At 38.8% G+C, this 17,145-nt stretch overlaps 1 protein-coding gene across 3 annotated transcripts; it reads left to right on the top strand.

Moving 5' to 3' along the window:
* Nucleotides 1-12,139: 12,139 nt before the first annotated feature.
* LOC134423955 (tubulin alpha-3 chain-like) lies at nucleotides 12,140-16,403 on the top strand. 3 transcript variants are annotated; one of them, XM_063167521.1, is made up of 5 exons: nucleotides 12,140-12,261; nucleotides 13,879-14,101; nucleotides 14,654-14,802; nucleotides 15,129-15,809; nucleotides 16,010-16,403. In XM_063167521.1, exons 1-5 carry the CDS (start codon nucleotides 12,259-12,261, stop codon nucleotides 16,304-16,306), a joined length of 1,353 nt encoding a protein of 450 aa, XP_063023591.1. In that variant the 5' UTR covers nucleotides 12,140-12,258; the 3' UTR covers nucleotides 16,307-16,403. The 3 variants fall into 3 exon arrangements, with proteins under 3 accessions (XP_063023591.1, XP_063023592.1, XP_063023590.1); XM_063167522.1 differs by lacking the exon at nucleotides 12,140-12,261 and adding an exon at nucleotides 13,086-13,286; XM_063167520.1 differs by lacking the exon at nucleotides 12,140-12,261 and having other exon boundaries at nucleotides 13,338-14,101.
* The last annotated feature ends 742 nt before the right edge of the window (nucleotides 16,404-17,145 follow it).

The following is a 17,145-nucleotide window of genomic DNA, read 5'->3' as shown; positions in this document are numbered from 1 at the left end:
CACAGGACTTTTCTGTGCTCAAGTTTTACATATTTTCTCTCAGATATATTAATATGACTTTCTTGGGAGAGACCATAAAGCTCAGTACTACCTTCAGTAAGTTATATATGGCTTTGGAACTTGGAAATAATAATCTAATAGATGAAAAAAATACTAGTAATTGGTTTTAGTTGTTTTCATAATCATACTAAGCTCTTTTACAAAATGTCAGCATATGTTCACATAAGTAATGATGTAGCTTGACTAGCCATAGAAATGGTACTCTTGCCTGTGAAATTCTTACTTGCAAAATGGACATAACAAAAAAGAGGCCAAATCCTCTTTCATAATTTCAAATTATTTTCCCAGCTTATCTCTAAATATCAAAATCTGTAACAGCAAAACACAAAGTTTAACTTACATAAACTCTATGCCAAACCAAAAAAAAACCCCACAAAAAACCCCAAAAAATGGCTCTCAAAACCCAACTTCAATCAGGTTTAGCTGTTTTCTTGTTCTTTTTCAGCTTTCCAGTGGCAATCAGATACTGGGGTTCATGTTTCCATCGTTTGTGTCCTTGTAATTCTTTCTCTAACAGACTTGAAGTATGCCCTTCTCCATAGCTAAGGTCCTGGCTCTCCAAAAATGGCATCAGTTTGATAGTTTGCTTGTTTTTACTTCCTTTTTCACTCCTTTCATTAGCCCATTTGCTTCAGATAGTAGATATCTTCCCTTTATTTCTCAGTCCTTTTCCACTTCCTATGTTTGCAATTCATCTTATTATCAGCAGGTTGATATTTTCAGACGTAAGAGATGAAAGGCTTTACGGACTCCATTTCTCTGCTGTCAAGTACACTTCCCAAATCTAAACAGGACATAGATATAGCAATCTATGACTCCAGTTCAAAGTTTGAGCATCGCAGTGAAGGGAGCCGAATATGTTTTAGGTAAACACATTATCAGAAGACAAGAATCAAACAGAAAGAGAGGAACAGACAAATATTCAGCTAATGCTCAACTGAGATTCTTCAGCACTGTTTTTTACTCTGTGGTACATGAATGGGTGTAGTTTACCAAGTCCTTCCTCCATAAGTCAAGCGGCATGCAGATCAGCATTCCATTGAGACATATGTATGGAAGTGAAAAATGTCATTTTTCCACTGCAAGTGGAAAAGCAGTAAAGGAAAACTGTTAGAAAGCTGGCAGCTATAAAATAATTTGTTTTAATTTATTTTGCAAGGACTACCTCATTCACTGACACACGAGTGGATCAGATTCTACTTTGCATCTAGCATGGTCTTATTGTTCAAAGTGTCTATTGAAATTACTAGATAGCATATTGCAATACATGCCTATGATTCTAGCATTCCATCAAAAAAAAAAAAAAAACTTCACAAAAATCATTGGAGTTCTGTTAAGTAAAATATTAAAAGTAAGTGTTTCACAAATTTAAGTACTGCCTTTTTACTAAGTCCTGGGAAGTAATTATCAGAGGAACTCCCTCCTGCACCTGTATATTATTCAGAAATAGTAAAAAGTACTTTTAAAATTTTGAATTAAATACCATCTTTGGACATAGCCTGCAAAAGTAAGAATTTTTACGAAGTGTCACTGACCACCTTTTCTGAAACAATCGGTCCAGATGATCTCTTTGTTTATCAGGCAATACTAAGATAGAAACATGAAACTAATTGATTTAGAGAGGGTTTTGTCTGAAGGAGAAGACGCATTATTAACCTTTTATTACCTTTTCACCTCTAAAATGAGATGAAACGCTTGCAGATAATGATGCCTTAGGTTTTAGCTTTTATATTTTTTAGCTTCTGTACTGCTTTAGTGTATAGTTCAGAGTTTCATATTAAGGGATGGTGAGCTCTCTTCACAGAGTAGGTAGACAAGACAATTCCTTTCCTAGCTTGGGACCAAGGACAGCCACCCAAATTTCAGGCCCAAAAGCATAAACAACATGGACTGAAAAGAGAAAAACAGAAGGATGGGACTTCATAACCTAAAGCTATAATTGGACAATTAACTCCAATATGCTAATGGACCAGAACTTATAAAAGTGAGAGACCTTATGACTGGTGGTCCATTTTTTTGTGACCATTTTGGGTTCATCTTGGATGTAGCTCTGGCTGGGCTCCTGGGCTGCCCAAGGTGTATCCATTGAGGCCTTTTAATAAATTCCTACTTTATTCTTTAACTCCATCCAGCCTCTGTTCTAGGTCAGCCTTGGTATGACATCAGTTAGAATGCATGAATACACATTTTGGTTTTGAGGGTTTTTTTGTGCTTTTAAGCATTGTACTAACAAGCAACATTTTGAAGAAATGAACTCTGGAAAAATTTCAGGAGTTTGCATGCTTCTAAATTAACATTTAGGAGCAAATTCATTTTTATAACTTATTTGAAGCATTTATATTTTGAGCACAAAGACAGCAAAACTGAAAATTAACATGGGGCATGTAACCTGAAGTATTATCCAAAATATTGAATATGTTATTTATGCAAAATACCATAGGATCAAGCTATAAATCAATCAGAGCCTTAACTTCGTTAAATATTTTTTGTTATATTTCACTTGCTGAAGGCTTTTTGGTAGCAAAGGCTCCTGCTGCAAGTTCCCTCTTCCCTGTTCTGAATTTTCAGGATATTTTTTTCTACTGAATCCTTCACAATAAACCAAAAAAAAACCCATAAAACAAACCACCCACCCAAATCACTGAAATAAAGATGTTATTTTTCTCTAAATAAAAGTTTAGGATGAGAAGTTTAGGTATTCTGGGAAAAATGCTAGGGGCTGAGTATCCTAAGTACAGTTGCATTATTTAGTTATTAATTTGTAAACACAGAGAATGGAGTTGTAAAGCAGTTGGAGGAAAAGATGAGGCCTTTTAATTTTTCTGTGCTTTTTTTGTTTTAAATATTTATTGGAAGGATATCTATATTGTCTTTGCTACTTTTATTAGAAGAGAGCTTAGCTTCAATTTTTGAAGTAGTATTTTTGTGATGGAATATTAATGAGGCAGGCTAGCTACTCTTCCACAGCTAAACAAGCTGCTATGACAATGACAAAAGCGTTCTACATACCTTCAAGATAATGAACTGTAATAGCCAGGCTAAGCAACAGCAATACTACCCCATCTGAGTCACTCCAAATAGCTCGAGACATTTAATTTCTAATATTAAAATCTTACAATCCAAAGCACACTTCAACAGTCACTTCACAATTTAGTTTTACTGGTGAAACTGTGATGGCACAATTAGTTTTAAAATACTGTAAAGCTTCCTGGAAAAGATTTATTTATTCATAACCAGAAAACTGTTGGGATTATCTTTTAACTGACCTTACTAATAACATCTGACCCAGCATGCAACACCTCTCAAAATGCTGATCTTCTACAGTGGGGTTCCAAGCTATTAGTAGCAGAAATGAATAAGTTAAATAACCTCCCTTCAAAACATAGTAGTATGCACATAGCATCACAAAGCAGATATTGTACCATCAAAATCATCTTCAACAAATACTGCCTGCAGATTAATTACTCCCTTCCTTATACTCTTTAGGTATTGCACTATAAAGAAAGATTTTAGAACTGGTTATATGTTCATAACAAACAGGAACTTCAGGTAAATGCTTTAAAAACAGAGTTTGTCAGGAATCTAGGAGACATCAAAACAATCCTGTTATTTTAATTCTGAAACAAACACTGCATATACTAACTGCTTCAGTACCTGATGGCAAAATCTAAGTCACCTGGACACAGGCAGTTACTTAACAGTAAAGTGGACTGTTAAGAATGCCCACGTATGCTTTCATTAGTATATACAATAATCACCATGTTAGATAAACAAGAAATTTTGCCGAACACAAAATGATAGTGTAGCTGTTACTACTTATACTTTTGATGTAACATTAAATGTGAGGATCTGTGAAATGCCAGGACTGTGCTCTGCATTTTCCCAGCATGTTTCATCTATCTACAGGTACGACAGTACTACTAGTTCTCAGAAAATAGACACTTAAATCTACATCAACTCTAATAATGTTCTGTCTCTTATAAGCAAGTCTCGTGCAATGGGCTCGCCTTGTCATGTCACCCACATACTGCAGGTTGTCTAAGAATTCTTCTTAATGACTTGTTTTAGATTCTAAGAACCTCTGATGCCTACACACACCCAGAGACATCAAGCTGCAAAATAAGATAAAAGCCAAACAGGTCTTGTTTCTCCAACCTATGGTAGTAAGCAAAAGAGCAATAAATTATGTATTTGTCCCTGCAAGATGAACATTCCTGGCAAGCTATATACGGCAAATTGTTCTATTATTAATCTGACTGTATAAGAACAACATGATGTCTGGAGGAAAGACCTAGCCCTTATCATGCAGAAGTATCTTCCATTCTATTTCTGCTGTAGTCAAGAAAGACTGAAGTGTACCACATTCACTCTTCTCTCATCAGTCCAGCACAGAAAAAGTGAATTACAGTACTTCTGTACCTTTCTGCAGTATCATCCATACAAAGGATACTGTATTTTACATTGGAAAATATTTTACATTGGAAAATATTAAAAACACCTGAGATATTCTCACATTAAAGGTTCATATTTCTTCCTAAAGCTGAGAATTCTGCATCTATGATTGTATTTAAGTAAGCAAACAATTATAAAAGAGGGGGGAGGGAGAAAGTAATCTAGCTGGATAAATATTCCTCCCTTGCACTGTGGTATTATACCTCTCAGAGAAGGAATACAGCTCTCCAAGCTACAGTTCTACAATAAATCCACAGAATTTGAAAAACTGATTACTCCACTAGTATTTCTGCTTCTTAAATCCTATTACTGCTGCTAGTGCACTTCAAGGAATGCTAATGCATGAATGACTCTCATTTGGCACTGTTTATTCAAAAGTGAGATCATAAAGGATCACGTGGGCCCACTGCTCCTCCATCAAACATAAGCAGTCAACCACTGCCGCTTGGGATGGTTACCATCGCAGCATGGCTACCAGCAGCATGAGAAGTCGCTGTGCAGTGGTCTCTAAAGGCAGCAATTATATTTGGCCCTGGGTTGTTAGATATACCTAGACTGTAGATGACTTGGTGTTAGCAATGCTTAGCTTATTTTCTTACAACTGCTTGCCGCAATATGATGAATTCATTATACCTCATTCATTATCTTCACAGAAGATTAAAATCATTTTGCACTTTCTACAAGTATTCAGAGAATTGTTGGGAAAAAAACCCCAAACAGTCAGACATGATGGCATTATGGTAGTGTAGGTCCCTTCCAAGTGAATGGATCAATGCAGTCCATACACAGACAATATTTGTAAGATGCATTGTGATTCATGAAAAAAATTCTTTCATGGCAACTTCTCCATACTCTTACTCATACTTAATTTCTTTCATTTATTAAATAAATAGGTTTTGTCTTCGTACTGTTACTATCTATGACCTGATGTCCAAGCTCGTACTTTTTCTTTTCGATTGGCAGTGATGGATGCCCAAGTCCAAAGCTAAACTATTGTTTTAATTTACTCTGTTTCTTTCAAGTGTAGATTTTGTTACAGTTTCCAACTGCCAAAAAAATTTGGGAATTAGACCAGAGGAGTGAACAGGGGAAGGCAGGAAGTGAATAGAAAACCCTTAATCTGGTACAATGACACAACACATATATCAGTTTTGCTAAGGAAACTGTTTTGTTATCAATAAAGATAATTTACATTTTTATTCTTTACAAATAATTTTGCATTTCTGAGTGCTTTAATGAAAGGAAAAAAACTTCCTAAATGTAAGTATTACCAATTTCCCATGACCACAAAAGGTAACCTCAGACTAATGTCTTAATTTATAAATAAATTCTCAGTAATAGCAGAAGAGACTAGAACAGACAAGTACTACATTAAATATATAGTGTTCCTCAAATTCCACTTTATGGCTTTTGAAGTTCATAACAAACAGAAAGTCTCATTCAAAAGTATCAGAAAGAAAGAGAGATATGAAGAATGAACATAGCATATGCTACACTGTAAGATGTCATACCACTCTGTTAGTAGTATTACTAGTATTCTTTCCACTTATAGTAAATAAATGGACAGCAAAAAAATATAGTGTTAAAACAAGATGCTAGGGAAACAAATGAAGGAAAGTTCTGTTTGTCTTTTAAACAGATACTCATCGTCATTCTTTCTCAGACAGGTTTTCCTTCTGCCTCTTAGAAAAACACCAAAGAAACTTCACCTAGATTAGGACGTATCGTTATGAACAACCCATTACCACAGGATCCATTAAAAACACCAGGAAAGCTGCTGTCACATTTAATCCAACTCCACCCACTTTCAGAGACAAAAGCATTATAGTTCAGGACCCTGCTTGGTTGCTTTGGAAACAACAAATTGCTTTCATTCTTTTCTTCTGTGCCATTGACCCATCCAAATGAATAAATGCAAGCCCTGATTCTCTAAAGAGAAAGTAAAAATGTTGAATTTAACAATCCATTTTGGGTGACAACAGGAAATAAATACATTAAAATCCTCACCTCTGCATATAAGCTCCATTTTCTTTGAGAGATCATTCTAAAACACCACAAAAGGACATGTTTATTGAAAATAACATCAGTTCTACTTACCTCAAACAATTTTCTATCAGTGACAAGAAAGTTGTGAACTGACAACCAGACATTTAGCAGCTGGACTTATCCCTCAGTAGCTCTACTAAAGCATGCATAAGAGCGTTTATCTGAAATCAAATTAAATTGATAAATAAATTAAGTATTTATCTGAAATGAAAGGAACTTACTTTGACTTAGTTAGAGTCCATTCCTACAGATGGCTTTGATAAAGTTCACATCAATTGAGACAAATCATTGTTCAGTAATAGCTTTTCAATGAACTAATCTTGAATTCTGTGAGTAGGCTTTCTTCTAATTTCCATAGGAAACTATGGGTTCAGCATTTCTAATAGTCACAAACTACAGGGTGATTGAGAGTGCTTTGGGAAGGAGAATTCAGAACCAATTTTCCAGACATACTTCACATTGTCAAAAGTCTGCAAGTCCTCTATCTCCAGGGTATATGCAAAATAGGAGCAAAGTACTGGAACTTCAGAGAATAAGGCTTAAGCTATGGACAGCCCCAAGGCAAGTGATCTACCATAGCAATACTCAAGAAGTGAGAAAGGCTTCCCCCAGATATGAGGCAAATAAGGTATGCAGGACCCTTGGCTAGGTATAACAGGGAATAAGGAGGCACCACAATCTCTCTTGGAACCAACATGAGAACAAAAGGAACAAGGAATGGGAGGTGAGGCAGAAGAATGCTTCTAGTTTTCTCAGTAAGGTTTAGCTATGATGACATAAAGAACCACTAACTAGAGAATGAAAATAACCGCACCAGCTAAAAAGAAAAAGAATAAAAATCATGATTTATTGTAGAGCATAATGTCTGAAATTAGCTCTTATGTCTCCACAAAAAGATTTTTAAGGAACAAATTTGTAACCAGGACTTGAAAGAACAATTTCTTCATTAAATGTTAAAAACTTAATGTTTCAGAAAAGCAATCACAAAATGATAAGGTCAAAGTACAAACAGAAAGATACAAATTCTGGCAGCAAATGAAAGTGAGACAAAGAAAAATGATGTGGCAGAGCTTGAGAAACAAGTCTACAAAGTAAAATATGAATACTGCAATGTTTTTTCTGACAAGAGTTGTATTGAACATATGCCCATTTAGTTTTCCCCTCTAGAGCAGAATATATATTGCTTAAGTAAGATTTAAGAAATTATTAATTTAGAGTTTGTTTCCAAAAGTAAATTAGGATTTGACTAAGTTTCAGTGGTTATAAAACTGCTCTATTTTCAGAAACTGAAACAAAAAGCAAAGCTCTTTACCTGAAGTTTTATTTAATTAACACACACCTATGTACCAAACCATGACCAGCATCAATTTACAACTGGTATTCCTTTTGTCATGTTTCCCTGCTGCAAGAGAATTGCAGTTTGTTTGTGGTGTGATTTTAGTACGCATTTTCTTCTGTGCTGGCTAGACATGCTCGACAGACTTCTAAATAATAACCTAAAGTATGCTATCCATACATATATAATGTTCAGTATATTTACACAATTATAGAGTATGCTCTACAAAACCGTAATGAAAGCTAAATAAAACATAATAGAATGCACCTTTGAGTTAGATATCCACTCCTGATCAGGCCTCTTTTCATTACTGGAGTCTATTTACTCTTCTAGGGGACCATTCCACCAAGTTGTCTACTTGAAGCTCATTCCTACAGAGAGGGCATTTGGCTGTGCAAAAGCCCAAGCAACATTAAAAGAAATGTATTAAATCTAGTTATGTATAGTGAATGATAAATATCACCTTTACAAAGCACCTTTTATGCATTTATTATACTGATGTAAAAACATCCTCAAGGATTCATTCTTGTAACACAATTTCTCATTTCTGATGTGACAGTCAAAATATTTTATTTGCAAGAACATTAACATGACCTAAATGCTGCACATTTTATAAACACTCAGCCTTCCTTAAAAGTGAATTGGTCTTCTTGCTGAGCATATTTATATTGAAATATGTATCTTAAGGTTTTAAAGCAAGGATATATTTGGGCTATGAGAGTAAGATTATTTAAAATGTGAGAAAAATAAACCACCTTTCAAAGACAATCTCTTCCTTAGTTACAAACAAAAGAATGACCTTTTACCCTTTTTCTTCAAAGCCTGCACAGAAATAATAGCAGTCTGATGAAATATGCTTTGTCAGGACCAGACACAGGGTATCTTCTCTTTTTCCCCAACAGACACATGAAATGAGACATAATTTAACACCAAAAGCCTTTTTCTCTGAAGTACATTCTAGATAAATCAAAATTTATACAATAGCACTTTCATACGACTACTAAGAAAATGTAATAATAGACTGTGTGCACTATACAAATGGACAATTTTGTGAGGCAAAAATGACAGACATGAAAAACTTCTGCCTAACAAAGCAACCCTTTAAAATTAGGTAACACTGTTTATATAGAAATCTGGCCACAGAACCAAGGCATCTTTAGAGAGGATTCAAAGCAGACCTCACAAAGCACATGAATACTGGGGGCTGCTAATCTGGAATGAATTGATAGCCAATTAGACAGACTAGCAGTCATAGTCTGATACATTAATTTATTGCAGCAATAAAGATATCTTTTCAACAGGCAGAGTCTTTAACACAAACAAATTTGAAATAACAGTTTTCCAAACATAGTGAATGAATGAACCATTCTTGATTTGGCAGCAAACCAAAAATCCTCCAGTGACAAGCCAAAATAAATTACTTCTATTAAATCTGAAAAATATTTTCTGGGAAAAAACCCACAACCTCCTAACAGTGCTCATAAACTTTTTCTTTTTTAATAAAAAATTCACAACTTTATGCATCCCTTCTCCACTTTAGTACCATAATTATAAACAAAACACAAAAATTAGCTGAACATTGCCAACACAGATACTGAAGACTTATGGTAAAAGCATGTGAAAATTACAAAAAAGTCTTACAATGAACAGCTAAAAGAAAAAAAATATTTGAATGCACATCTGGCAAGCTTTTTTAAGAATGTAGTTGATACACAAAGACAGATTACTACAGAGATCTTACAGCTTTATTGTGGCTTCTGCATAGGATTTTTACTTACTTGCACAACTCTAAATTTAGTCTCAACAGAAGACTAAAATGAAGGTAGTATTAACTCTCAAGCTGTTACATACCAAGAAGTTTTTCCAATTTTGGTAAATGCTTTTAGGTTCACATTAGAAAGATAAAATTATTTCCAAGTTTGTAACACTGTGACATGCTAAGCTTTTCACTCAGCGGTTTTGTGCTTGCAGCTTCACATCTCATTTGTATTAATAATGGAAACCATCATCTTGTCTGGAAGAATCCTGCTTGAACCCAAGCTGCCCTGGGGAGAGGGTATGCAGTTTATTGGTCTGCTTTGTCTTCAAGGTGATACCTAAACACCTTTCCCATGTTATTTACTATGAGAGAATTGCATTGTAACTATTCAGGCACAGAAACCACCCAGATCAAATGCAGTACTAGTACAAATACCTATCATGTGGAAACAGTGAATTCCTCAACTTTGGAATTTAGATGCATTTTAGATGCATGTCAGAGTCAACTTTGGAATTTATAGATGCATGTTTAGATGTCAGTGTTTTGGCTAAAAGCTGCAAAAACTTCCTTGACGATCAGGAATCATTTTGAAGGTAAGAAAGCTTATTCACTCACTGTTTTAGAAACTTATGATAGTTCAAAAGAGCAGAACCCATACCCACCTCTGTTCAGACTTCACTACTGTTAAAGCAATCTATAGACCAACACAGGATTGGACAAAGGTGGTAGTTCTGGAGATTCCATGGTCCTTTCTTGGCAAAACATAGTAAGTAACTTGACTTTACAGTCAAGTAGTATATAATGATGATAATTCCATCACATCATAACCCAGTTTATTTCTCTCCACGTTAAAAGCACCAGAAGGTTCAGTAGGGACACTGACTCCAACAAACATATCAAGAACCTCTGCACTGGAAAAATGTCTCTGCAAGTGCTCTTTCCTTCACTAGTTTCCCTCAAATTTATCAGAAACTCTAGAGAGCGGGATAGCTGCATCAGAATTTCATGTATCTGGCAATGGAACAATGTCAGTCCAGAAGCCAGACAGAGCACCCTTTCCACCTCTGTCTTCTTAGGTTGACTGACTATGCACAAGTAGGGACTAACCTGTCCCTCCCTGCTTGTTCCTAATAAAGAGCACCAGCCAGGTTTGTACTAACATTTGCAGCTCTATTCTGAAGGGGAGTCAGAACAACTCCCAAGAGTAAATGCAGCAGAACTGGATACAGATGGTGAGACTACCATGCCATTATATTTCCCTAGAAAGGGCAAATAAAAAGGAAAAGTATATCTTAGAAGTGTACAAGAAAAAGAAATACTACGGTTTTCAAAAGAGCAATTCAAGTATACTCATTCAAACTTTTTCTGGAGAGAGCCCAGAGAAAGGACTAAAGATGGCCCTTTAGGAAGACAGATATTTCATTGTCCAAGCTTATCAGCTTTGAAAAAGGAGTGTAGACATGATTTTAATTTAACAACCTACTTGGACAAGTGGTACTTAGAACTCAAAGTATGTATGCAATACATTGTCTAACAGGAATAAGCAATTCTCCTGTGGCAGCTGTTCAAGTAGCAATTATGCTATGGATGTGACATTATTTATAGTTAAGATTGCTTTAAATTTTAAGAAATTCAAGCCATAGTTGGTTAATAATTAAGCTCTAAATAATTATTGAACAATTTTCAAATAATTTTTCCATCCTGTATTCTTTAGGAAAATAAACAACAACCTTCTAAAAAAGGTTCTGACCATATCTCATTGGTCTTCCAGATCCTGAAAATCAACAAGGGTGTCCTCCTAGTAGTGTTACAAAACCTGCAAATAACACTAATGTTCAAAGGGGCGAAGATGTCATATTTTGACCTATTTCTTTGGAATACCCTAGTACTTTTATATTTCAAGAATAATAAATCTTTTTATTTGGCATTTCATTTGGTATCCTCACTAATATTTCATTCTGGCATATAAGCAAAAAGGCACCTGTCTCCTCCCTCTTCCTTGGCTGCTTTAAGGAGTTAATGACACAATCTCCAGAAGTGCCAAAGTGAATCTGCCTAGTCAGTGAGCAGTAGTGCTCACTACTCATAGAGTGGCACTGTAATTACAGTACCACCTCAGTTTTGCCTTCCTATCAAATAAATCTCCCTTGGGAAAGCAGATCTGTATGCTTTTACTATCAGGACAGACCACAGGAAGTAGTACTTGTCTATCACCACAGCAGTACAGACCACGCTGACACACGAAGACAACACAGCACACGACACCGCTGCACGCTCCGGGCAGGCCTCGGCAGCGAGCCCCGGCCCGCCGCGGCCGTTTCCCGCCCGCAGAGCACGGGCCGCGCGCGCCCCGCCCCGGGCCGCTCAAGCCCCGCCCCCGGATACGGCCCGGCCTCGTGGCAGTCTTCCCCCTCGCCGGGAGAAGAGCACCCTCGGCCAATCAGAGGCCTTCCCTCGAGCTGCGTCCGCGCGGGTAATGGCCAATGGGGAGCCAGCACCTGAGGCGAGGGGTTCGAGGCGGTTAACGGTTGACAGTTGGTGCTGGTCGGTCGCGGCGGCGGGCGTATTGTGGCGCAGTCGGAGTTCGTCACCTTAACGAGGCACCATGGTGGGAGACGGGATCCTTGCGGCTGCGGGGGGAGAAAGGGCGTTTGGGAGACGGGATCCTTGTGGCTGCGAGGGGAGAAAGGGCGTTTGGGAGACGGGATCCTTGTGGCTGCGGGGGGAGAAAGGGCGTTTGGGAGACGGGATCCTTGTGGCTGCGGGGGGAGAAAGGGCATTTGGGAGACGGGATCCTTGTGGCTGCGGGGGGAGAAAGGGCGTTTGGGAGACGGGATCCTTGTGGCTGCGGGGGGAGAAAGGGCGTTTAGGACGGCTTCTGTTGCGGCACTTCAGGGGAGTTCGTGACTGCGCGTGCTGCGGCAGCACTCGCAGGCAGTCTCTGCTTGAAGTCCCAGTGGTAGTTCTAAGGCAGAAGGGTTGGGGAGAAGATGAGAAATTAGCATGAAACCTTATTAACTTTAGAGGAGGCGAGGCATAGAAACCGACCCGTAGCTAGCAAGACGAGATATGTGCAAAGGAACTCTGTTCGGAGCAGGTACCTCCCGCGCGAAAAGGCGAGGGACGAACTGAAACCTCTGTCCAGGCGGCAGGGAGATAGCGGGACAGGGCATGGTGGCCGCCGGCCGGATCTTTATGCCGGTTTTGGAACGCCTTGGCGCGTGAAGCCGTACAGGAGACGGCGCGTGCTCGAGGGACGGCGGCAGTGAGGGGCGGGTCGGACGGCGCGCGCCGTGAGCCGCTCCCTGGGCATAGCCAATCAGAGGGGGGGGTGTGGCCGACGGCCGTCAGGGGCGGTCCGGGCGGCGCGTGCCGTGGGCCAGTCGCTGGGGCTAGCCAATCAGGGGAGGGGGAGTGGCCGGCGGCGGTGAGGGGCCCGGCGGGCGCCGCGAGTCTCGTAGCGGATCTGCGGGACTGGAGCGGAGACTGGAATTTGATGAAGCTACCAAAAAAAAAGGGAAAGAGCACCCAGACACCTTGCTTTTTCTTTTCTGCCTCTGCTTTTTTCTAGATACACTCTAACAGTAAATTAGAAAAGCAGCTTATTTCCATCTCACGTGTAAGGCAGTTGAGGTATTGGGAGATTAAACATACATGGCACAGTTGCTTAGAATCAAAGGAGCTAGCTTAAATGGGGCAGATTATATTTGATTCTTAAGACGATTTCATGTAGGAATATGTGTGAAGAAAAGATGTACTAATTGCTAGGGCCCAGATACTGGTATGCTTATTATAAAGGAAAATGTACTGAATGGTCCTGTGCAGGAAAGATTCTTGCAACAGTTACCCAGTATATGGTGTGGTAACGAGTCAAGGAGATTGGGAGGATATTATATAAAGGGGTCTTCCAAAAAATAAAAGAAGAGTAAAAAGAGACTAGACTGAATATTAAAGATGGAATATATATGCAGCATTGTAAGGGATAATGAAATTGTATTCACCCATGTGTTCATAGGGACTATGTTGTCTTTAGGGTCTTACATATTCACAAAGTCAGTACAGGTCAGTAACGGTGAGTAGTACCTTGCCAGCAGCCAACCACTTGTTCTCTTAAATTATGACTTAAGGGCAACCAGGGAATATTGCAGCAGAGAAAGATCATGGAAGATACAACCCACAGGCGAGTAGCTTCATGTCTAATTATCATTCTCTTTTTACTTTGCAGCGTGAATGCATATCCATCCACGTTGGCCAGGCTGGTGTTCAGATTGGCAATGCATGTTGGGAATTGTATTGTCTTGAACATGGGATCCAGCCTGATGGTCAAGTGCCTAGTGATAATACTATGGGACGTGGAGATGATTCATTTAACACTTTCTTCAGTGAGACAGGAGCTGGTAAACATGTTCCGAGAGCAGTGTTTGTAGACCTAGAACCAACCGTAGTTGGTATGTACCCAACATTAAAGATCTTAAGTGAAAAAGTGAGGATCCTTTATGGATTCCCTACTGTCTTTTTTTGTTTGTTTAGAACACTATAGATTTTAAAACTGTGTCTGGATGCTGCTTTGACATTTGTGGTTATTGTTATTGGAAAGAAATTAAATAATGGTCTACCAGTAACAATATCTGGTAAACAAGAGAACTTTTTTTTTATCTGGGAGAACTTTTTATTTATCTGGATCATCTTTCCAGACTGCTGCACTGTATACAGAGTTTTGCTTGAGTGCTATCCAGTATTGTGTCTGTACCTGTAATGTAGTTTTCTGAGTGATCTCTGTGTTCCTTGAGTACAAATACTTCTTTTTGTGTGCCTGATGTTTACCCTGAGACAAAGGGGCAAAAGTTGTGCCAATTTCTTAGACTAGTCAGACAAGCGGTGTGTAGTCAGAAATGCTGTCTACACTCTTGACACGTGTGCTTTGTGTGTAGTCACTAGGCAGCACACACAGAACTGAACAGATCAAATTTATGATGTGATATTTTGGTTTTTTTTTGTAGATGAAGTACGTACAGGCACGTATAGGCAGTTATTCCATCCTGAGCAGCTCATTACTGGGAAAGAAGATGCAGCCAATAATTATGCCAGAGGCCATTATACCATTGGAAAAGAGATTGTTGATTTAGTGCTAGACCGCATTCGCAAACTGGTAAGGATTCATTTAGTATTTAAAGTAATTGACACAGCTCTATAGCAAGCTATATTGATGGTTTGCTGGTTTTTTGTTAACAATTTTGTGCATAGTTAATTGGTCAAAACAAAATAAACCTTTTATTTCCTGGTGTGCCCCATCCCCCCCTTTAAATAAAAACTCAATCAGTTAAACCAGAACCTTTCAAGAACACTGTTTTTTAAATAATAACAATGTAAAACCAGCAAACTTAGGACAAATGCTTTTGAATGATTATTTTAATACTGATTTCTCCAAAACCATCAATAACTTTTTTTCTCCCATTTTTTCCCACCTCGTTATAGGCTGACCTCTGCACAGGGCTGCAAGGCTTCCTTATCTTTCATAGTTTTGGTGGAGGCACTGGTTCAGGGTTTGCATCACTGCTCATGGAAAGGCTATCTGTTGACTATGGCAAGAAATCTAAACTGGAGTTTGCAATTTATCCAGCACCACAAGTTTCCACTGCTGTAGTGGAACCCTACAACTCAATTCTAACTACCCACACAACATTAGAGCATTCAGACTGTGCCTTTATGGTAGATAATGAAGCCATTTATGATATATGTCGTCGTAACCTGGACATTGGCCGTCCTACTTACACCAATTTAAACCGATTAATTGGGCAGATTGTTTCATCCATCACAGCTTCACTACGTTTTGATGGAGCCCTCAATGTAGATCTGACAGAATTTCAAACTAACCTGGTTCCATACCCACGAATCCATTTCCCCTTGGTAACATATGCCCCTATCATCTCCGCTGAAAAAGCATATCATGAGCAGTTATCTGTGGCTGAAATTACCCATGCTTGCTTTGAACCAGCCAACCAGATGGTCAAATGTGACCCTCGCCATGGCAAGTACATGGCCTGCTGCATGTTATACAGAGGCGATGTTGTGCCCAAAGATGTCAATGCAGCCATTGCCACTATCAAGACTAAACGTACCATTCAGTTTGTGGATTGGTGCCCAACTGGATTCAAGGTATGTAGCCTATTAAGTACTCGTTATCTAAGTGATTAAGAATTGTGTAGTCTTCAGAGATGACAGTCGTGCTACAATATTTTGATAAAGTACAAAATTGAGCTTTTTTATTTACTTGTAATCATGGTGATTTTTGTTAACAGAAATGAGTCTTTAAGCCTTGGCATTTCTAAGGAAAGTTCTCATTTGTTTTCTTGAAGGTGGGCATTAACTACCAGCCTCCAACTGTGGTGCCAGGTGCTGATCTTGCCAAGGTGCAGCGGGCTGTGTGTATGCTGAGTAACACAACTGCTATTGCAGAAGCATGGGCTCGGCTTGACCACAAATTTGATCTCATGTATACTAAACGTGCCTTTGTGCATTGGTATGTTGGGGAGGGGATGGAGGAAGGAGAATTTTCTGAAGCTCGGGAAGACCTGGCTGCCCTTGAAAAGGATTATGAAGAAGTTGGCCTAGACTCAATAGAAGCAGAGGCTGAAGAAGGAGACGAATATTGAGAAAACTAAAGCCTGGAAAAATCTGTTTACCAAAACAAAAAAAATCGCAAAACCCTGTTTGTTTTCAAATGTGCTTCCAAATAAAGTTCCAAACATACTGCTGCTTTTTTTTCTTCTTCACTATTAATGTGCACATTCATGAAGGACAATTTGAGATTGCAGGTTTTGGTAGTGGATCTGTTACCTGCTTTAAAAGTACATAGTAATTTTTAGCTTCCTACATTAGCATAGTAAAAAAAAAAATCTCATATTCTTTACTAGTATGGTCACATGAATAGAGCTTTAGAGACACATGGAAGCATCTCTATCAGGACATTCGACTTATGCAGAAAGTGCTGACCCAGCTGGTTACGGCATGGTGCTAACAACACCAAGGTTATGGTTTCAATCCTCGTATGGACCATTTAGCTAAGAGTGATCCTTGTGGGAATATTCTGTGAAATAACTACGCTTTTGTTTGGGGGGGTTTGTTGACTATTAAGAAAGAATTGGTGTATTTAAGTACGAAAAAAGTCTGCTTTTGACCATGGGAGAAGGAAGAACCCAGGTTTTAGTAGCCTAATGCATTAGGTACGCTCCTGCTGGCAGTAGCAGCTCCAAGCCGTGCCCAGGTGAAAGCTGCTCTGCATACAAACCACCGACCAAACACCCGTCAGCAAGGTCTTCCATTCGTGAGCCATCGTTCCCAGTCTCACACTCCTCATGGATCACTCGCAGTTTCTCTTTCCCCTCGACAGCTCCACCAGTGTACGGCGGTGCTCTGCCATGACGGAGGATTGCCGGGGGTGCTCACCCAGCAGCTGTCACGCCAAGGCCATTCGGAACCTCGTACGAGAGTA

The sequence above is a fragment of the Melospiza melodia genome, chromosome 12, assembly GCF_035770615.1.
Source record: "Melospiza melodia melodia isolate bMelMel2 chromosome 12, bMelMel2.pri, whole genome shotgun sequence".
NCBI classification, from domain to species: domain Eukaryota; kingdom Metazoa; phylum Chordata; class Aves; order Passeriformes; family Passerellidae; genus Melospiza; species Melospiza melodia.
This window is presented reverse-complemented; position numbering and strand designations above follow the sequence as displayed.